The sequence below is a fragment of the Patagioenas fasciata genome, chromosome 3 (genome assembly GCF_037038585.1).
Source record: "Patagioenas fasciata isolate bPatFas1 chromosome 3, bPatFas1.hap1, whole genome shotgun sequence".
Classification (NCBI taxonomy): domain Eukaryota; kingdom Metazoa; phylum Chordata; class Aves; order Columbiformes; family Columbidae; genus Patagioenas; species Patagioenas fasciata.
The window spans coordinates 39446372-39468046 of NC_092522.1; the positions used below are offsets into that span (position 1 = coordinate 39446372).

Sequence of the window (21675 nt, forward strand, 5' to 3'; positions counted from 1 at the left end):
TTTCTGGTGCTTTGCGGGGGGAGGTGCATATGCCACAGTGATATTAACAGATAACTGTCAATTGCAGTCATACAGAAGGATGAAGAGATTACAGTGGAAATCGCAGAGACCTACACCAGAGACATTGGAAGTATAAGTGAGAGCAAGCTGCTGGAGAGGCCTTTGGTTGGTCTGCCCTGGTGGCTTGGTAGATCATGTGCATAGGAGCTCTTGCTCAAGGCCCATGCCTTTGAGCCCCGTACACTGCTGAGTCTCTTGGAGCTGTTTTGAGTTAGGTATGCAGACAGGGAAAATACCTACAGTGTTAGATTTTCCTAGACTAACTTCCCTGTGGTACGCATTTGCAAGTGTTTTGTTTGGTCTAATATGTGTAGATATAAAGTTCTTAGCAAACACGCAAACATAAACTAAGTTTTACCGGATGAAGTAAGGGCCAGCTTAGCTAAAAATAGTTATTGCTGCCTTCTGGTGGAATAACCCAATACTAGAACTAGTAGCAGATGTGAAATTAATGTATGTGTCTGGATGCACTATATATTATTTCATTCAATAGTGAAACCATGAAAAGCTCCCTATTATCTGCTTTGCTTTATATTCAGTGTACTTAAATGAACTAATATTGCAGTGAGTAATCTAGTTACTATAGTTCCTCTTTCTTTTTTTTTTTTTTCAGTATAAGGGAATTTAAAAATAATATATATATATATATTTTTTTTTTAAATTACATCTAAGCTGGAGCAAAAATGAATGAAAATGCCATGTTCATTCAGCTCACTGTTGTGCAAATCAAATAATTTGCCTTTCCTGTTTTATTTTTGAAACTTCCTTATTCCATGTTTGCTGTTCAGCTCAGTTTGTTGATGCTCCAGGCTGAAGAAGAATACATTAATTGCTTAAAAGCATACTTGAAATTTCTTGCTTATGGTAAAAGAAGGAAAATGAACATGTCTCATCTCTCTCTGAGTAGTTTTGGGAAGGATACAAAGTTGACTTGGTGGTGGTACCTTCTATTTCTGTGGGGAGAGAGACTGCTCTGACGGATGTGATCAGTTTACCTTGGCGGAAGATTTTTCTAAGTACCGGATAGTACCTATCAGTTTCACCACATGACAACTTCATATTTAGAGACAGAAAACTATGCCAGTCCAATGCCAGTGACCAGAAGGGAATGGATGCATGGAATGCTGAAGCTTTGGGTCCTGAGCACATGAGAGGGTGTGCTGGATGCAAAAGATAGAAGCCAGAATACAGTGAGGACTGGTCCTGGAAAGGGCTATTAAATGGGACAGAAAGTGGGGAACGCCCTTGTGGCTGGAGCTGAGCTGGAGAGCTGCCTGCAGCAGGAAGGGGAGCTGTGGATCCTGAAAATGGTGCCCACTTACAAAGTGACAGGGATTATTTAGATGGCAGGAATGTTAAATTCAGTTTTAGGTGGAAACAGACTATATCCTGCTGGTGATTTTGGAACAGGTCCTACCCACCCTTCCGGGCAGTTACCCACTGGATGAGAAGTGACAGAAGTTAAACTTTCAATGTGAAATTAAAAAAAAATCCTTAGCTATACTCAAAACTTTTCTGCCAGAGACATTCCTCATTAAACACACACGGTGGGATTTTTCAAAAGAGCTTGGCAAAGCCTTTTTCTCTGCTCCCACTGGAATACATGGAGGTGCCACAGGTTTTGGTGGGAGGAGAGCTGAATCAATATGGAGTGCTCTGGAAAAATCCAGGCCAGAATGTATCCTGGCAATGTTAGTAGATAGGGATTGGAGGTGATACTGAAATTCTCACGTAGAAATTTTCCATGCTGGCTAGCAGTATCCTCTCCATCCCCCTTCATTCAGAGCTAATGGAAAGCAGTGTGGCAAAGTACGACTTGAGGGGAAGGGAAAGAAATACAAATATCCTAATTTCCTCCCTCCTCTGTGGCTTTTGTCAGGTCAAAAACTTTACTGCAGAACCTTCCTTCTACCTGAGGTTGCCACTTAATTCTTCAAGAACATACTGGTCGATAGCAAGCAACAGTGCACATTGTGCATAATGCTCCTTCTGGATGGAATTCTCCTGAGACAGGCTAAGCAGATTGGTGTTCTGTTTTCTCCAAAGTGAAAAGCAAGCTCCTGGCATGGGCTCAGGTGTGGGAGAAGAAGGGGAAGGGGTCATGTCCCCTCTGTCAGGTTCCCTGTCTCACATCAGGATAGGGAGTAGAGGTGGCTGTGTCAGGTCACAGCTGCCTCTCATGGAAAAATGTGGCTTGGAAGGGACCTCCGGAGGCCCCTGGTGCAATCTTCTGCTTCGGGCAGGGCAAACTTCAAAGTTCAGTGAGGTTCCTCAGCTGCTGAGGCACAGAGGTATCTTCCCAGCCCTACAGCTTGAGAGGGAGAAGAGCAGAGCAATCACAGGCCCCAGACACAGCTGGGACAGAACATGCAGCCTGAAGACTTCCATTAGGAGTCTCTGAGTCAAAATACTTATCTGCTGATGCAGTGGGCTTGAAGGAAATCTGACATGGCTGACATCCTGCATTACTTTGGTTTACATTATTCTTTCCCCACCAGATAGTAAAATCACTTACAAATACAGGTTGTCACAGGATAATCCTGTTTCAACACGTTCTCTTTTTGGTACATCGGTTTTCAAATGGTGAAGATTGGTGGGGCATTGAGGAGCAAGATCTTTCACTCTTAAGTGTGCAAACACAGCCTGTGCCAGCTGTGCAGGTGGTGCCCCCACGAGGGTCCACGTTTTCTGTTTTCCCTGCTGTGTGAGGTTACTCCTGCAGGTGAACGCAGTGACTGTAGACCAGTCCATGGCATTGTCCCAAACTTTGTCACTCAATGGGGAGCCTTCAGCAAATGGCTGATTTTCCTAATTTGCTCACCCTTAGTTATTTTGCTTCTCTTTTGGACACATCACGGCTTCCCTAGGTAAATTTCAGATCTTCTGATAGAAAAAGCTATATAAATACCAAATAGTCACCTCAGAAGTGAAGTCTCTGTGACACACCTCTTCTTTGCTTGAATTGCTCCTTAATAGCTCCCTTGGCCTGCTTGGTGTTAGCAAAGTCCCCAGCAAGTACAAACTGCCCTTCAAAGTGGGTGGCATTATTAAAAGAACAATAGTGTAGTCTCATTCCAGAAGCAGCAGTGCGCTTTTAAAATTTGCTGTGCATTTGAAGGAATGCACTCTGGGTCAATTGCTGGCCACATCAGCCCTGTGACATGCTGTCACCTTTCTTTTTGAGAAGTTAGGAAAGAGCTGCTGCCATAGGAACATCACTCAAGAGGCAGTGAGGAACCCAAAACTCAGATTCGAACCCCCGTGACGGTGAGGATCACGGGGAGCTAGCAGGTCATGACAGTCACGTTGGTGCCTTTAGTGTTTTGGGACTTTGCTTAGTCAGGAATTTATTTGTGTCAGTTGCCACTGCCTAGCTGAATGTTTGTCATGATTGCCAGTTTTGTCTCTTGGATTGAAATGATCTGTCCAGCTGCGACTGTTTTTTCCCAAGGAATGTTAGTGCTCATTTTGAATAGTTTTAACATTGGCTAATTTTTCACTGAATAGCATCCCAACATGAAAGTATCTATTCATAGCAAACATCTTTCTAACTGAAATATGTGTCACTCTAGTTCTGTAGTAACTCATTCTCATTAACATAGCAGCATTATAAGGGAACTAGCAGAACTGAGTTCTACCATGTCAGCAATTTCATTTCTTCTAGCAAGGAAACGGCTGGCTGAAAAAGGACTAATATTTTTTTAAGGGTCCATATGGATGTAAAAAGTATTGGTGCCATTTGTAGAAATTGTAATAAGTTCCAGACTCTGCTTTACTCAGAAACTTGAATCATGGAATTGTACGTGGTAGTTTCTGTATTTTTAGGGCTCTCACCTAAACCACAGCTCTTGTAACAAGTAAATGGCTACATCCGTGTTGTCCAATCCCTGCTCTTAATGATGTTAAGAAAATGTTTCTGCAACTATGAATCAAAATTGTATTCTCAAGCCCTGCAGCTTTTCAGGTGAAATGACAGAACCAGCCTTACTACACTGGGGCAAAGTAGGTGGGCTCCAGAGGCTGAGGTCAGATCGGCTGAATTTCACTTAATTCCTTCAATTGTGGTTCCTTTGTTAAAGCATTTCTGAAGGCCTGGAGCCACGCAACGTGCTGTGTACTGAGCACTGGGATGTAAGTGGAGTTTAGGCTGTTTGGTCTGCTTTTAGCTCCCTGTGTGTGTTTTAAGGCATATTAGAGGTAAGGAGGGGCAAAAGGGAAAGGCAGTAGCATGCACAAAGTATGTTGTTTGCTTGTACAGTGTCTGTAATAGTAATAGGAGAGTGTGGCTGTGATGAAGACATGGCTGTTGAACCAGAAAAATGTTTTCAAGCTTCACTCAGGGCTTGGGTTAACTGTGGCCCTCTTGAATCAGGCAGGGGAGATGGAAGGAGCTGGACACACCAAAACCTCTTTTGTGAACAGAAACGGGTAGGCCAATAGACCACCTAGGCTTAGGTTTGCTGGTTGGTTTATTTTCTGTGGAATCACAGCCAGTGTCTGCTGTCTCTCTCTGAACCTACTGCTAGCTTTTAACCCCATGACGAATTTCAACCATGTGTGTAAGGCAAATGAGACAAAAAAGGCCAGTACAATCTGAGGTCTGTGAAGTGTGATGAACAGCTAGAGACAAGTGACTCAACTAACTCTCCCTGCTAAGAGCATGGACAATATTTGGTTTGGCAGCGGTTGAGTCAATGCACGTGCATCTGTCACCCTGTCCTAGCACCCACAGCTGCAGATGGATCCTGCCCGTGCTTGTTGAAAGTGGCAGAGGTGCAAGGAGCTGGAGTTAGTCTGACTGAGGAGAGAATTATGAGGAATGGTTATAGGAATTCAGGCTTAATTTTAATTTTGCTGCTCGTGGAACAGCCTTTTTAAAATCTTCTGTCTTTTTTTGTCCAAAATAACACAAGGTAAGTGAGTTGGAGGGTATATTGTCTGAGAATGGCAAAGTTCCAGGCTATTCTAAACCTGTTGTTTAAAAAAGATGTAAGAAATCAGCAAGGAGCCAATCTTGTGGTTCAAAATTACATGTTCAGTACAGTGTTTGTCCCTAAGCAAATACTTCTCTGGCTACTGAAGTTTGAGTGGTATTTCCTCAGCTGTCATACTGCTCTACTCCCAGGAAAAGCAGAGACTCATATTGCCATTGTAACTCCCTAGCTGGGGACGGATTGAAGGAGTACTGGGATGTCCAAAATCTGAGGCTGTGGTGCAGATTGCAGTGGCAGGCCATCTTTCAGAGGTGAACGCAGCCAGTTTCTGAAGGAGAAGGCGGCCGCCTGGAGGTGGGAGTGGGGGTAACACTGTCTTGTCTGTGAATTTCCATGATAGCTGAAAATAGGGTAGAGCTCATCTTAAATCCAGTGAAAGGCTCTGTGACTTTGGGTTTTATTAAGATTGTAAGATTAACCTTAAGGAGGAAAACTAAGAACTCATTAGTTAAGGAATTCCCTAGCAATCCTAGACCAGCTGTAGTGTTTATAGTCTACCTTTTTTCAGTGGGAAGAGTGACTGGCTCTCCACCCTGTTTTCCTGCTCAATTCTAGAAAAGTCAAGGGAGTTGGGCACTTTACAAAGAGTCTCTTCCTTAAAGATCCCTCCCCGCTGCAGTTTTATTCAGCATTTTTTTTCTTGCATTTTAAGACACCCAGATCTTAAATGTACAATACCTTCACTAGTCCTAGTGTCAAATTCCAGCAGATTGAGAGGAAGGGCCCTGGAAAGGACAAAGGCTGTTGCATGTTAACAGGCACATGGGCTTTGATGAGATCTGCTGAGTGCGCAGTACTGAAAGGAATACAATGTATGGTATTTTTGTTTCAGTGACTGACCTAAATATTGGAAAATAAATTTGATTCAGAACCAAAACACGTTTTTTTTTTTTGGTAAAATGAGAAATAAAAAGCTAATTTTCAGACAATCGGACCCAATTTGACCCACTTTTTAAAGTCTCATGTTATCCTTTTCCTTTTAATGCAGGGCAGGTTGAAAAGACATAGGAGAAATGTTTCATTTGGACAATATCAAAAGGACCTGTTTCAGGATTTCCAAAGCAAACTCACTCTGGAGAAGGTAAAAGTGAAACATCTGTCAGTCTCCTAATCTCTTTTTCTCCTTCCACTGAAAAACAGAGCTGATGGGAGGGTACATTTCATCAAGAAAAGGAAAATTCTTCCCCTTTTCTCTATTTTCTGGAACCCAGGCCATCATACTGAAGAGCCTTATTTGTAGATTTAGTGGGAAACATGCCTAAACCAGGAAAGAAGAAAAATTCCATGGGAATCGGCTTCCAAGTCAAACAGTTTCTGTAGGTCTGTGTTTGAAATCTTCCCTCTGGAAGCCTAACTCCAGGCATCAACTAATTCAGATTCTGGTCTTATTAAAACAGCATGAGAAGGAAAAGCCCGCTAGACAAGTCCCTATAACTATTGTAATGTAAATGAATTCTAGTACTGTAAACACCTGAGGGGTTGATTCTTGCAACATAAACACCAATAAAAGACAAAAAGTGCCTCCAATTAGTAAATAGCTTTTTTCTTAAAAAAAGGTATTTTTATTGAGTTTTAATATGTTAGGGTAATCATACAAGATCTCTCTTGTGTTCAATTTACATATTACAATACAGACATGAGCTAAAATCTTTTGGTTTAATGTACAAAAGGAATCCAATGTTGTCCACTAGCAGCTTTGAACTTGGCAAGAAAGGTTCTAAAGACTTTAAGTGCAGTAACAACCATACAGAATACAAAATGAATATAAGGACTTTTCGCCAAGGTATATAAACATTTGAAAACAAATGGTGCCTGCTCCACAGGGCAGACAACTAGCAAATTAAAAACAAGTCACTGACCAATGTTCCAGAGAAGGAGGAGCATTACCCTGTGTAACAGTTCTTATAAAATGGCCTAAGAATATCTGGATTATAGAATTTGTAATGATCAGAAAAAAGGTCTGAAAAGAAACAGTAGGCAAGGAACTGAACGATCAAAAAATGACATAGTAATATAAAATATTTCCATCACTATTTAAATGACAAATTAGTCAAGCAATAGTAAAAAAAACAAAATAACAAAACCCAAACAAAAAAACCAAAGCTCTTCTGTTTAAAATAACAGCACTGTTTTTGCTTATTTTCCAAGATTTTTTTTCTTGTGAACACACTATATACTTGATCGTTTCTTTCATATAGAGTAATGTGTCCATTTGGTCTGTCACTTCGATGAAGCCGATATACAATCAGCCCATCACATCTCACCCTTGACACATTTTAATGCCTTTCTCCCCTTACGGTTGCTACTCCGGTGCCTTCTCTTCTCAGGTTAAATACTTTTCTTCCTTTTCTTTATACAGTGCAGAGTTGTATGGGCTTAGGATATGGAGATTTTCATCTACTCCAGTTCACTGTCTAGTTCTGAGTTCAGTGGTGTGCAGTAGTTTGGTTTGTCTGAAGGTACATATCCTGGGAGACACAAACACTTGTACGAACCTTCTGTGTTAATGCATTTGGCATTCTTGCAGAGAGACATCCTGTTGTTCAGCTCGTTGCACTCATTAACATCTGCAAAAAGGGGACATCAAAAGACATGCACTTAAGTCTGGTGTGTAGGTAAAACTAATTTATTTCCAGCACTGTCAGGAGTAGAACTTGTTGTGTGAATACACTGAGAACTTAATTTTCTCTTCAGATCAGGTAGAATTAGGCTGGGTCAAAAGGTGTAACAGGTGAATTGGGAAGAGGCAGAGGTTATTGTAGGAAATAAATAGTATAATAAATAGCCTTAAACTGTTAGATTACAGAGTCCAATTTCAGCCTAAGCTGCAACCCAAAAATTTAACACCCACTTAGAGGTTTTTATCTGATGACTGAAAAGTGCCTTATAAGAAAGAAGCTCCAAGTTCTTAGTACAATTTCTGTATTTTAAAAAATCAAATACTTTAGGAGCTGCTGGTGTTATCAACTAAATAGTTGTGAACAGCAAACTACCAGTACTCTATATTGTGCAACACTGGCCTGAAATACACAGGAGTTACCTCTTTTCTCACGAAGGATGCCAGCTTGCCATAAAGTCATAAAAATTACCTGGCCCGCAGGCAGCTTGTCATGACCCAGCTGGGAGACCTCAGCTGTAGGTTACAAAGTGCAATGCTAAGCAAGGTTAGTACCACCTTAAACTGAAATACCCATTAAGAGCCTTTACTAGACTTGTACACTGAGGGGTGTTGTTTTGCTTCATCTTCTCACTGATACTTGCCATACCCATGTATATTGTTTTAACTGAAGACATAGTCATGGGATGTCCTGGTTAGCAGTTGTGGAGATTTACTCGTTTGAGACTGAGAGGAATGGTTGGGTCTGTTGACTGCTGACATCAGTGAGAATCAGGGGCCAGACCCCCACCAAGTGGTTATCTGCATATTTAAGTCTAAAAGACCGCTCCTAAAATTACTTTTCTACTCTGGATCCAGTACCATCCTCTTAGCTCACTAAAGGCTTTGAAAAACATTTGCTCTGCATATTAGTGTTATATTATTGATACAAATTTAAGCTTCATTACACAAATGTGTGTCTGCTCATGTCTAGGTTCTTAACTGAACACAGCTGTAATGACCCAGACGAACTGAAGAACACCAACATAGTTATTTCTGTAATTGTATTTACTGGCCTTTGCAGTAAATCAAAGTCGGCATCTTTAATACAATTCAGGTGATCAACTGTAACCCCTTTGCTCCAGCCCCACTTTAGGTCAAGTGACTGAGTAAACTGACAGAAAACAGAGCAAGATGGAGTAATACACTGTCCTCACCAATACAAGTCATTTTGGCCATGTCCAGGTGATAACCGTCAAAGCAGTCACAGGTGTAGCCTTCCTGGACTCTTACACATCGGCCATTTTCACATCCATTCAGAATACCACATTCCTCTGCTTGTAATTCCTCAAAGCTGTTCAGAAAACCTGGGTGGAGAAAGAATTTCAAACAAGTAAGTGACAGTGCTGTTGAATCAGTGTACCTAAATGTACAGTGAGAGTCTGAAATTCTCAGAGAATTTTACTGGAATGTGACTTGACTTTGCAGAAAATAGGTCAGCTTTAGCAGATCTGCACCATCTATAGTTTTAAATGCACTAGAAAAGTGCTCTGACATGCTTCAAGATGAAAACTGAGCAACTTTGTGAATTTTTAAGTTTTTGTGTTAAAATTGTGATTTTTTGGTAAAGGAAGCTGCATAATTTGACAGTATATTAGCAAAAGGATAATAGTGTTTTCTAAATAGCAGCTTTTATTTGAGTTGGTATATGTATCAACCTTCATGGAAACAAAGGTAAGAACTGGTAGCGCGCGTTGCAGTAGAAGTTTCTTAAACAGTATTCTAGAAAAATAAGTTGTGTGTAGAGGGGAAGAGATGCATTCTAATTTATCTAGAAGAAAACAAAAAATCAATTTCAACTGTCTTAAGGAAAGTCAGAAAAATCAGAGACTGTTTCCTGTTGTGGTTTTGGTAACAGCTCCATTGGTTGGTACTCCAGTGACTGGTGCCAGTACAAATACCTGCTGTCTACCAATTGGTCCTTGTCATCATTCTAGATGGTGAGTAGTCAAAGCTAGAGAGTTGTTTGTGTATGCAATGGTTTGTACAATGCCTTTTGTGCTGCCTGTCTTGGGGCTTTTTTGACAGTTATGCTTTATGTATAAGGACTTTAAAAATGATTTGACATTTTTACCTGTTCAGAGATTCTCACTGTTAGTCCCGCACAACTTTTTTCACTAGCTTTCTATTAATGGAGCAGTGATATAACAAGACTGCAGATGGCAGCCCATCACATCAAAAAGAAAAAAGTCAAGAACATTTGAGAGTTGTAGGTTTACCAGCATAATAAATATATAGCATAGAAACAAGGGGAATTTGGAGCTTAAGTTGAACAGAGTAGGATACACCTCCCTATCTGCCCCGTATCATATAATTAATATACTTACTCCACATAACAACCACTGGTGTGAAAAGGTGCCCACCCAATACACAGATGTTTTTAAAATAAAGAAAAGGCATCATTTATTTGACATATACCATATATATGCACATATATGCATGTACACAGACATATGTACACACTTAGATATCTATTTTTTTCTCTCATAAATACAGTATGTTGTAACTCTAGCTAGCTAAAACAAAAATAATCATCACTCACAGCAAGTTCTACTTCAAAAAATATTCTACTTCAAAACAGCTGGATGGAATCTGGGTTGTAATTCTAATATATGTGTACTTGGTTCTGTAGCAGCTGATTGCACACAGGTAACAAAAGGTAACAACAAGGGTTGGGGGCTATTGTTGTACTCCTCATACAGATTGTACTCCTCATACAGACCCCAGCAGGACTGTGGCCATAAAGTCTTTGATGCCCTGAATATGTGGCTACTGTATCTGTCATGGAATGTGCCTCTGATGAGGACAGCCATACAGCTGTGTGGTTTGGGTTTCTTATGCATTTACTTGCCACTGGATCTGATTCAGTGATAGGATGGGAGCAAGAGACATGAGCTCTTAAGCCTCTGTCCCTAAGACAGTGGACTCAGCTGTGGATTCAAAACTCCCCAATTTTATCGCATTTATTCACCACTGCTTATAACTTGTGAAGTGCTTCTTTCCTAACCAGTATTTTATCTATCACATTGGTTACCCAGTCATCTTTCTGGGCTTTTCATTGTGTTTGGTAGTTTTCATCTTTGTAGCATTTCAATTAAACATCAGCTCTCAGTACTGTTTAATTAAAATCATCTGGATATAAAAAAAAAGACATTTTACAATACTGCATAGAGCTAGAAGGTCATTTAGATGCTAAATAGAAATGAACTCATTAACGTGTTTTGTGTAGTTCTATAGAAATGTAAAAAGTGCACTGTGCACAAGAAATGCTGGGCACCCTTCTAGTAGTGTGCTGTAATCGTCCTGCCCTGTTTTGACCTATTGCTGTTACATTAAAAATAACTCCTTGCACGGGAGAAGCACTTTGGCAAAGAGTGTAGAGGCAACTTCTTGCCGTATGTATAAAGCATGGGAAATTATTGGTTCCTTCTGATAACTGCCACTTTTCTTCTCTTCAACTGTGATGAACTATGCTGGACCCATCAGGGTGGCTGATTTTGAGGAAGATGCTGAGATCTGGGACCATTCCTCTCCCACAAGTCTTAAAAGTGAGCTGGGCCAGACCTGTGAATAATCCTGGCATTCCTGCAGTACAGCTGAGATGCTGTACACAACCCCTTACACCCTGCTCGGCAGGCCATTCCAGCTAGCCTGAAGGTGACACACATGCATACATCTGATCGTACTGTGTCTGTGTTGAGTGTGAACAACTTGCTTGCTCTCCATTTCCCCCATATAAATTTTGCTGGAAAATAATGGAAAGCTGGTGGGTTTTCTTTTTCTTTCCTTTTTAAAAATTTTCTTTTAAACTAAATGCACTCTGAAGAAATCTGTCCCATGCTACAAAAGAAAATTAATTTGTGAGAAGGAAAGCTGGCAATCCTTTTGACCTTTAGCTGTAAATCTGTTGGTAAATACAAATTTAGTACACTTGACACAAACTATTTCACTATATTAAAAATTAATATTATACTCTGAGCCTAACTGGACTCTTATACAATACTGGCTCTTGAACCAGAACACCTGACTGAAAGCTGGTGTCATAGGAATAACTAAAACATAAGTAGGCCACATTGCTCAGAAGCAAACAGAAGAATGAAGCCAGCTACTGGGAAATAATCCAACTTACAACCCTCATTTCAAGTATTTTACATAACATAACAGAGAAACTTGCTTACGGTCTTCAACAAAGTATGGATTAGTTTCTGGAGTGTAGTGCTCCTCAAAGTCAACCAAAGCATCTTGTCCATATGGCCGTCGAGATCCTGGAACAGGAATGTTGCACAGCTGGGCATAATCCTCTGAGGGGGGAAAAGAAAATAGGATATAAAACTAATCACACTTGTAACAGGCTGCATTACATTACTCCCAGTGAGCTCTGGTTCATATTAGCTGGAAATGAACTTATCTTCCTAGAAACACCATAAATCTGCAATTTCCACGAAGCATTCTCTCTTCAGGAAGAATGTCATTAAAATGTTAATAAGCCAAATACAGACTATTAAGTCATAATAGGGATAACACCAGGGACAGATTCAAGTCAATGATTCTACAAAAAGTTATGGATTAGATTCTTCTGGCCTGCATGGGAAGCAGAGGGATGCTTTGTATTGCGCTGCCAATGTGCCCTTCTCCAGGGCTAGCTATGGTTACACTTCTTGTTCTGGTGGAACAAAGACTGTCCCAGATCATTGCAGCTGCTAGCAGAAGCCACTCCAAAGGATGCAAACTGGAGCAGGAGGGTCCATATTTCTGGCACTGTCAGCCAACCTGCAGAAATCACAGTATGAAAAATACTTCCAAGGTAGCCCACGCTCATCTGCAAACTGCATCTTGAAACCCTGGGCTTAAGTATAAATGCTGTTCAAAACCTCCTTGGCTGTGAACCTCAAAGGGCAAGGGAACATGCACAGGAGAAATGCTTATACTCTGATTTTCTGCATCTCTCCAATGGGTAGCCTACACAAGTTGAAGCAGATCAAAGCAACACTTCATTTTAGGTGTCAGAGTCCACATCTGAAATGCTGATGCAGAGTTTGATTTTTTTATTTAATTTATTGTGTCACCTCTGTTTCCATTACCATTTACGAAAATATATACAAGACAATTTGTTTGAAAATAGAATTATTGTTAAAATACAGCAAATCCAGGTGTTCCTTTACTGTTGCTACAGACTATTTAGCATCTGTTTCTGTGAAGATTGCCTGGTGTTCTGAGAATCAGGCAGAGTAAGGATGGGAAAGAAAACCACCAAACGAGAGCAAAAAAAAGCCCTAAGCACATACAAAATCCAAGAACTGCAGATGGTTAGAGAGCCAGAAACCTCATGCTGTGTAGAACTGTCCCAGACAGCAAATAGTTGGATAAATCCAGAGTGCCTCTAGACAGTGCAGAGCACAGCCCCACTTGCTGCCCAGCATTGTCATGTTATTTTCACAGTAGTATCTCCTCCACCTGGAATGGTTTTACTTTGTCTGCAAAGCAACAAAGTGTTCATAAAGTCTGTTTGAATTCTGTGGTCAACAACTTGGCTCTTTGAGAGCATAAGATTGTACAGGACAGGCAAAGCTTGTCTGTGCACATCGCAGAACTGTCATGGGTGCCAGACCAAGTCTGCAGAATGAACTCCCCAGTGAACTTACAAATCATTGTAAACCCTACCGCGTTCTGCATCAAGTGCAAGGTGATTTCCTCCTATGTGCATCCTCCAGAATGCAGTAATAATGATATTCAAACAACCCTCTTGTCTCCCAGATGAAAAAGTACACTGCTCAAGAGATACAGCCCATGGCATGTGGAACAAAGTTAGCCGGAGAAGACAAATGGCATATGGCAAATGTTACTTCTGTCCCTGAATGCATAGCTTCCCACCAAGATACTATGATAATGAGCATAATTTTAAGAGCTGTCACAGGACAAGAAACACCCTATTCTTCCTTCCCCAAATAATATCCACATATGGGGACAGCCACGTTACCATCTCAGACTGACTCCTTCATTGTTTTGTGTTGAGCTACTCATTACGCCCAAGGGCTTTGATATGTACACAGAAAAAAGCTGGGCAGAAGAGTAAAAGCACTTTCTCACAGATGCACACAAATGTTCTTGGCAAAGGAAATCTGTGCTCTACTGCAAAATACTAATTCAGCTGGCCTGTGTGGAAGAAACCACCACAAAATCCAGCCAGTGAACAGCAAGGAGACAAGGCAAGCAGGTCCGAGGGATCACTGCTTCTTCCATGTGAATGTGATCTGATGGAAAGACTGGACAGACTTGGACACCGGTTGCTCAGGTTACTCAGTTCTAATTTTGCACTTAGTGATACTGCTAGTAGAAACAATGCTTTTCTTCTGAAGGAAGCAGTTGAAACATTTGAAAATCCATAGAGCTGGAGCTCTCACTTACATGAGAATGGAGTAGTTCGAAGATTGTGCAAGACTGTTTTATCTTGCACGTTTGCCAACAAAAAGTTGTTTATTATTTAAAGAAGAATAAGGAAATGTTGACAATAGAAACTTGCTTCCTGCCAGCCTGGTCCTTTGCCAGTCAAGTTCTGGATGTCTGCATTTTAATGCCTCATTATAAGTAAATTAGTGGCTACAAAATGATGAAGAGATGTTTTATGGCATACTGTAAACTTGGTATTTGTTACAAGGTGTTGTAACTATATCAAAGTCTTCTACGAGGCTATACATACAACTGTAATAATCTATTAACCTCTTGAAGGCTACTGTGCTTAATTAACCATTTGTGAATACACTAATCTTTTAATAATTTATACATTATTTCTATATAGACTTTTAATACAAAAGCTGACAGAGCATTTAAATAGTCTTAAGTTATTTTAGAATGTATACACCTATCCTCCTTCTATATAATTTATAACATTGTTTTAATATACTGTGATGATTTGGAATTACCTATCATACTCTCTTAATACTGTATGTTCTATTTAGTTGTCCAAGTAGCGTAGACTTTATCTCTTGTCTTTTGTAATGTGTTGGTTCAGTTACTAGGTACTAAGGAGGTAAACCCAAGCAGAGCAACAGCAACCTGCCTAAGAAACCAAGAGGAGAAATTCAGGACCCGTAACAGTGGCAAATTAGCTATGCCACCTTCCTCCGTGATTTTGTTTTGTTTTTCCCCCTGCAAGGGAAGACAAGGGTGAGCAGAGAGGAGAGTGCAAAGACTGAAAGGTTTTGGGGGGCCACATTCTGGAAAAATCACCAGAACTGGTGTTTTGAAATAAGGTAAAGTAGAGACTTGGATGCCTGAAAAAAATGAACCCATCAGAGTGCCTCTCTGGAGGACAGAACAGGTTACAGCAAGACAGATGTGTCTGTACAATTTCTGTTGTTTTAAACTTTTCCCCTTGGTATGCTATGTTCCTACAGTTCAAAATAAAACCAGTATATTTTGGGTCACTCTGCTGTATGCTGGTCACAGTTTTCCAGGGAACTGGCTCAGTGCTGGTAAAAGCATGACTAGCACACAGAAAGTTGCAGCAAATATACAGATGAAGGAACAACATAATATTGCCCTGGGGAAATGACCGGAGGACACTTAGATCAGTAAGGCAGTAAAGGGGCAGAGAGCAAGTGAAAATGTGTAACTACCCCTGAATGACAGAAACATTATAGTTGTCAGAAACTGATGCTCACTTTCAAAATATTCTTTCACGTAAAAAAAAAAAAATTCTGTAATTCACAATCAATGATAAAACCTTCTCCTATATGGATGTATTTCCTCTGCTTGCTCATCTCCTGGCTGTGACCAGTGACAATACAACTCCAGTTCAAGAGGAAAAAAAGACTTGTGTTTTTAATAAGAATTTAGTCCACATTGCTCCATATGTTTTGCTCATAACTTGCAAATGAAGCATTGAGACAGCTTGTTGTATAACTTAGGGTAGCTGTTATAAAAGGAAGCTGATGTATGCTTCCAAAAATGTGAAGGACATTTTTCAAAGTCAGATGTGTGTGTACAGAAGAAGTGTGTTAGGGGATTACAGCTAGATGCACATGTGTACTGGCACAGATGTTAGCCGTAATTGGTGATGAGAGCTGGGCTGACAGAGACAATGATACATAAATCGGATGGACTGACTGGCTTTTAGGTGCTTGTTAGCACACGTGCAGCTATGCAAATGTACATCTAATTTGCATATACAGTGGTTGGAAATGCACAAGCCTGTGTGGGCTTTGTACCTGGAGGCCTAAAAATCCAAAATTCTCTAGTCAGAAAAATTATTCCATATTTCATGACTTTAAAGCACAATATTATACTAAAAAGCTTTTCCTGACATAACCATGAAACAACTGCACCACAGCCAATCCTAGCTCCTGCCCATAAAGCAATCTTTGTTTCTGTTACAAGTCCTCAGAATTGTTACCATCACACACACAAAAAAGGAGCCAAAGCTATCAACACCAAGGCGGTTCTTTCAAATTATTCAAGAATACAACAGTTTTACCATGGAAGAAACCACTGGACAGAAGGACAAAGCCAAGAAAGCACTTATTACATTTAACCGATGTCCCTCCCCAACCAGAGGTTTTGGACATCAGTCTGAATTGGTTAAGTTTAAGTTTTCTCAGGAAATTGCATCATCTGTGAACCAAACCTGAAGATATTTCTGCTCTACACTTAGGTTGTGCTATTGGACAATTAGATAATTTCATCGACATTGTCCATGAAGAAATGCTGAGATTTGTGGTGGACAGCATTCACATGTATTCTACAGCTCTTGGTGCTAAAGAAAATGGGAGGGGTACCAGTTTTAAAGGATTTTTTTTTCATGAGTAAAGAAGGATATTCATATGCGCATATGGTGATACTCTAAATGAAATTGCTGAAGAAAAGCTCACAGTGGATGTAAAGCTCTTGTTAAAATTGAAGTTATTCCTAACCTGATCATTTCAAAACCTCTTGGTAGTCACCTTTTGTTCCTCAACTAATGCTGCTCAAACTTCCTACAACAATCTTCTCTCTCCTACTGCTCGACTGTTACAATTTGTAGTAAGCTGTTTCTGCCACAACTTTGCAAATGGCTTTCTGACTCCTTGCTGATTCTCATGTATAGTTGCAATGTGAGGTTCCATGAAGAAACCCCTTCCAAGGCTATTCTGCATGTCTCTCCTAAACTTAAAAAAAGCACTGAAAATCTTCATCAACAGAAATGAAATATTCAAGGCTCAATCACTGTAATATTTTGAGCCCAAAAGATCATCCATCTGTCCAGAGTCCTTACCAAAAAGGAAGGAGACACAATGCCATCCCAAATGGAAACATAAACAGTGGTGTCCCGAAATTCATCCACCATCTGCTTGCTGATCTTTACCATCTCAAAAGAGGACAGATGGAAACTCATCCTTTACATACATCAGTTTTCCCTGTACTTCCAGAGCTTCGTGAGTGACGTTAGGTGGAACTTGAAGGGAACACCATGTTCTCATAATATGGAGGCTGAGCCCAGAACTAACTCATAGCAGTTACGAAGGATACACAGAGTTCCTTGCAACAAAAGTACAATCCAAACAATCTGTTCTGCCAGAAGGGGTAGAATTCAGCAACTACAGGTAGGCACTTCCAAGGGTCTGCACCTGAATTAGTTCTCCAGTGCCCCTTTTTAGTCCATGGAAAGACATAACCACTTCTAGGACACCACCTCATGCTAAAGTAAATGTCTAGAACAGGTCAGAGGAATATAATGCTTATTTTTCTTTCCTGATAGAAAACAGGCAGTCTCCCTAAATTAAATACTGACCCTGGCACACCACCTTACTCAACATTTCCTAGCTGTTATTTCTATCTCCTCTCTTCAAACTTCCTGTACCCCGTAACAATACGCCTTGTCTAAAATCCACTCAAGTCACACAACGGTCTCACAGGAGCTTCTGTGAGGCTCGGCAGGTTTATAATTCAGGTGCTACATGTTCAGGTTAACTTGAGGTGTATACGGCCTTATTTTAGATCCCAGTTTTTTTCAGTCACAGCCAGTTGCTTGGTTTTCTGGCATGGATGCTTTAACCCAGCTGCTAAACTCCTCGGTGTTTTTGTTATCTAAACCAAAAGTATCCAATTTTCTCATCTTCCTCGACTGGTCAATTATTACAGATTGCAAATGACAAACCTCATATAACATAAAGGTTTCTTAAGGATAATTACTAAAAGTTCTTTGGGCAAGTACAACCTAACACCACAATGAGCCCAGAGAGAATACATTTCAGCAGATAACATTTTGGTTTTGGACACAATCTGTGAAAGCCTTTATCTGTAATATGATGATATCATAAGATCATAATGTTAGAACCAATGTAATTGAAAACAGTATGCCTTTGCTTCCTTTGTTTAATGGCAAGAAAGCCTACCTTACAATATTGTATATGTACTCAATCACATCACTACAGTTTATGTTTGCACTATTTTGATCAGGACTTTGAATTAGTTTGTTCTTTGATGTTGTCATCAAATACTTATCACTCTTACTGTTGTTACTATGTTGCTGTTCTGTTGCAATATTTCAACAGGTACTAATTTTTGTCTTGGGCTCTGAATGCTTAGTGTCATTCAGTGGGGTTTGTTTGATCAAGCACCTGTTAGTAGCTTTTAGAAATCTTAGTAACTACATAAATTCTGTTTTCATGCTAATGAAACACTGGATTTCTTTTTAATGTATACGGATCAATTCTTATAGAGTTGTCTGTTTCCTGCTGGTTTTATGCTGGATGCTACTTGAACAGGACATTTAAATCTTGTCGTGAAAAATGGAAGTGCCTTCAAGACAAGTTGGGATGCAAAAATTAGAGATTATTTTTATAAAGTGTGACTTTGTTTTAGAATAGCCTTGTGAATGTATCACTTATGGTGGTAGGCCTGTATTTCCTTCTAAGTGCAGCATCCAGATCCTCAAATACAAGGAGGGTATAAACAAGGTAAAAGGAAACCACAGATCAGCGAATGATGCGTTCTATGATCCAACCTATTTTGACAGTGAAAGTCTTCCAGTGATAATACTTTTCACATCCCTGGGTCTTCTTTAACATGTGTTACAAATCTTCAGAATGCCCCTAACTTGAGGAAATAAGCAAACACCTTCAGCAGTAAATCTGGCCAACACAATACACAAGTATTTAAAATGGCGGAATTCCAGGTTCCCCAGACAGGACTTGAACCTGTGACCTAGTGGCCCAGAGGTGTGAAAGCACTCTCTCGAGCCAATGGTATCACTTTAAGTGCTACAAACTGAAGACATGTCAAATGAATCATTTATTCAGTTGAGTCAGCTTTAAATTCCTGAAAACAGAGAAGGGCTTCCAGGTTCGTGTGTGTATGTGTGTGTGTGCGAGGACACATGAGCATATACCACCTCCACTAAGGAATGTAAGCTTGTATGTTTGTTCTGACATAATAAAGATTCAATAATAAAGATTCAAATTTTTTAACTATGTTGCAATCTTTAAGGATGATTTAAAGTATTTGGGATCAAAGTATATCTTGTTGTTTCAGTTAGAGCAGATACTTTTCAATGCATATTAAACTTCACATAAAAATTATGTCTGGAGGGAGAAAGATTTTATGATGCAACATAAAGCTCTTCAGCTTTGACTGAAGGTCATCCAAGTGACGTTTAGTGTGTTATCCATTAGGAACCTTAATGTCATTTTAAAAAATGAATTTCTCAAGTTTCTTCATAGAGCTAGTTGGGATCTGCACCCCACTGTTGTCACAGGATTGCTGTTCCAGAATCCTATGGTCCTAATGATCAAAATCCATCTAATTTCAAGTCTAAATATGTTCAGACTGAACTTGTTCCAATTTTTTCCTCACATCCGCACTGTTGTTTAATTTAAAGGCTTATGGGAATCCTCCGTGATTGTGTTATAGTGGTAGAGTCTTACTATTTGCAACCTGTGTTCTGCATCTAAGTTTGGCTTTTTTCTTCCCTTTTAAGACAGGTTCTCCATTCCCTGCCCATCTTGGTAGTCTTTCTCTGTTCCTTTTCAGATTTATTCTGCTTTAAATGTAACTAGCTAGAAATCTTCAGAAGCAAGTCTCATACCTACCTGAACTCTCTCTGGCAGGAACAGCTTTCCTAGAATCATAGAATCCTTCTGGTTGGAAGAGACCTTCAGGATCATCAAGTCCAACCATAACCTAACTCTAGCACTAACCCATGTCCCTAAGAACCTCATCTAAACACCTTTTGAACACCTCCAGGGATGGTGACTCCACCACTTCCCTGGGCAGCCTGTTCCAGTGCCTGACAACCCTTTCCATGAAGAAATTTTTCCTAATATCCAATCTAAACCTCCCCTGGTGCAACTCAAGGCCATTTCCTCTTGTCCTATCACTTGCTACTTGGGAGAAGAGACCAACACCCTCCATGCTACAACCTCCTTTCAGGTAGTTGCAGACAGCGATAAGGTCTCCCCTCAGCCTCCTTTTCTCCAGGCTAAACAGCCCCAGCTCCCTGAGTCGCTCCTCATCAGACTTCTATGATTCTAAATCAGTCTGTGTGTCAATGACAACATTTCTCTCCATATCCTGTTAGCTGTTTAGTCACCACAAGAAGCAGCTTCTACCTGAAATATCTTGGAACAATGTCTAATTTCTAAACACAGAAACAAAATACAGTCTTTTAATAATATGACTGTCAGCTTTCTTTAACATTAAGTTTTATTCCCAGGAAATTCTTCAGTCCCTGTTGGTACTCCACTTCCCTTATCTATCTTCAATTGCTTGTCTATAAATTTCATCATACTCGAGTGATAAAATAACAGCAACTCATTCTTTGATAGGTTTAGTGACTCTACATCACAACTTACCACATTGTTACAAAGCAAACACATCTAACTGCAGCCAGCCTGGCAGAATATCACAGTGAAAAATGCATCCGAATGTATACCAAACCAGTTACGTAACCTGTTGAGTATTATGTGTTTGCACACAAACTGCATCTGTATTTTCATAGAGGGTTTTTAATTTGTCAGTCATGTTAAGGAACTCTGCTACCCTTAAAATGCCCTCCTGTTTTCACCAAGGTTCTAAATAGCCAGTCCCTGACGGTTCCACATGAAGGAAACAGGTCCTCTAAGTGCCGAAAAATAAAAGCAGCTACATTTTCAAAATCTAGACTGCAATGATTTCCCCTTAATTAGCAAGAAAAATTTCCATCAGTCCTTGAAGGGTTAGGGTTTGGTTTTTTTTCCCTCTGTTATTAGCCCAAGTATAAATGCAAGGAATTAAACTGATTTTTCAGATTTCAGTCCAAGAATTGATGTGTACGTTTACTTACCTGACTCTTTCATAGGACACAGTGCGCACTGCATACCCCAGGCTTCACCATATAGGCAGCAGCACTCCGTATATGTAGTCTGCTTTCCAACCAGAGGTCGACTACAAACGAAATCATCGCTTAGATGCTGCCAGCAAAGATCCTGGTAGACCTCAGTTTCTTCAGTTTGTTCTGATGGAGAAGACAGTGTTAGATCATCATCTCAGCACGGTTATTTTAAAAAGATACTAGCATAATGCAGAATTTTCTAACCTTAGATTAGAAAAATAACCTAGCTTTACAGACTTTGCTGAATACAAATTTAAGCTTAGAAGTCATGACCCTTTTTATGTGCCTGAAGTGGCTCGTCCCTTGAGTGTTCAGCTTTGCAAAAATCTTGAAAGGTTCTGATTTGGCACTATCAGGCCAATTTAAAAGCACATTGGGCTGGACAACCAAGAAATAAAACTTCCTAAATCAGCAGTCATTGCTGAATGCTTAACACTGACTCAGCTCTGCTCTCATGGAAATTTACAGAGTTTGACAAAAACCAGTGTTAGGACAGAGTTCAATATTTGGGGAACTCCATCCACGGAATGAATCTTTAAAAGTTGTTATTTTGCTTTTCTTATATTGCTGTCGAAGGCATCTGAAAGAACTTCTACGGCTAGGCCAGAGCTGAAGAAAAA

General features: G+C 40.1%; 1 protein-coding gene and 1 long non-coding RNA gene across 8 annotated transcripts in view; one reads left to right on the plus strand and one right to left on the minus strand.

The window, feature by feature from the left end:
- Positions 1 to 6593: 6593 nt before the first annotated feature.
- The window catches only part of LTBP1 (latent transforming growth factor beta binding protein 1), a 196513-nt gene continuing 181431 nt past the window's right edge, over positions 6594 to 21675 (minus strand). For all 7 annotated transcript variants that reach the window (XM_071806163.1, XM_065835819.2, XM_065835820.2 and 4 more), the window contains 4 exons: positions 21008 to 21178; positions 11889 to 12011; positions 8868 to 9017; positions 6594 to 7621 (listed from right to left, as the gene is read on the minus strand). In XM_071806163.1, the coding sequence (XP_071662264.1) occupies positions 7452 to 7621; positions 8868 to 9017; positions 11889 to 12011; positions 21008 to 21178 (614 nt within the window). In that variant the 3' untranslated portion in view covers positions 6594 to 7451. The remainder of the gene's footprint in view (positions 7622 to 8867; positions 9018 to 11888; positions 12012 to 21007; positions 21179 to 21675) is intronic.
- On the plus strand, positions 8755 to 11375 carry LOC136100587 (uncharacterized). The gene is made up of 3 exons (XR_010651207.2): positions 8755 to 9043; positions 9569 to 9650; positions 11197 to 11375. It is a non-coding gene; the product is annotated as an uncharacterized lncRNA (long non-coding RNA).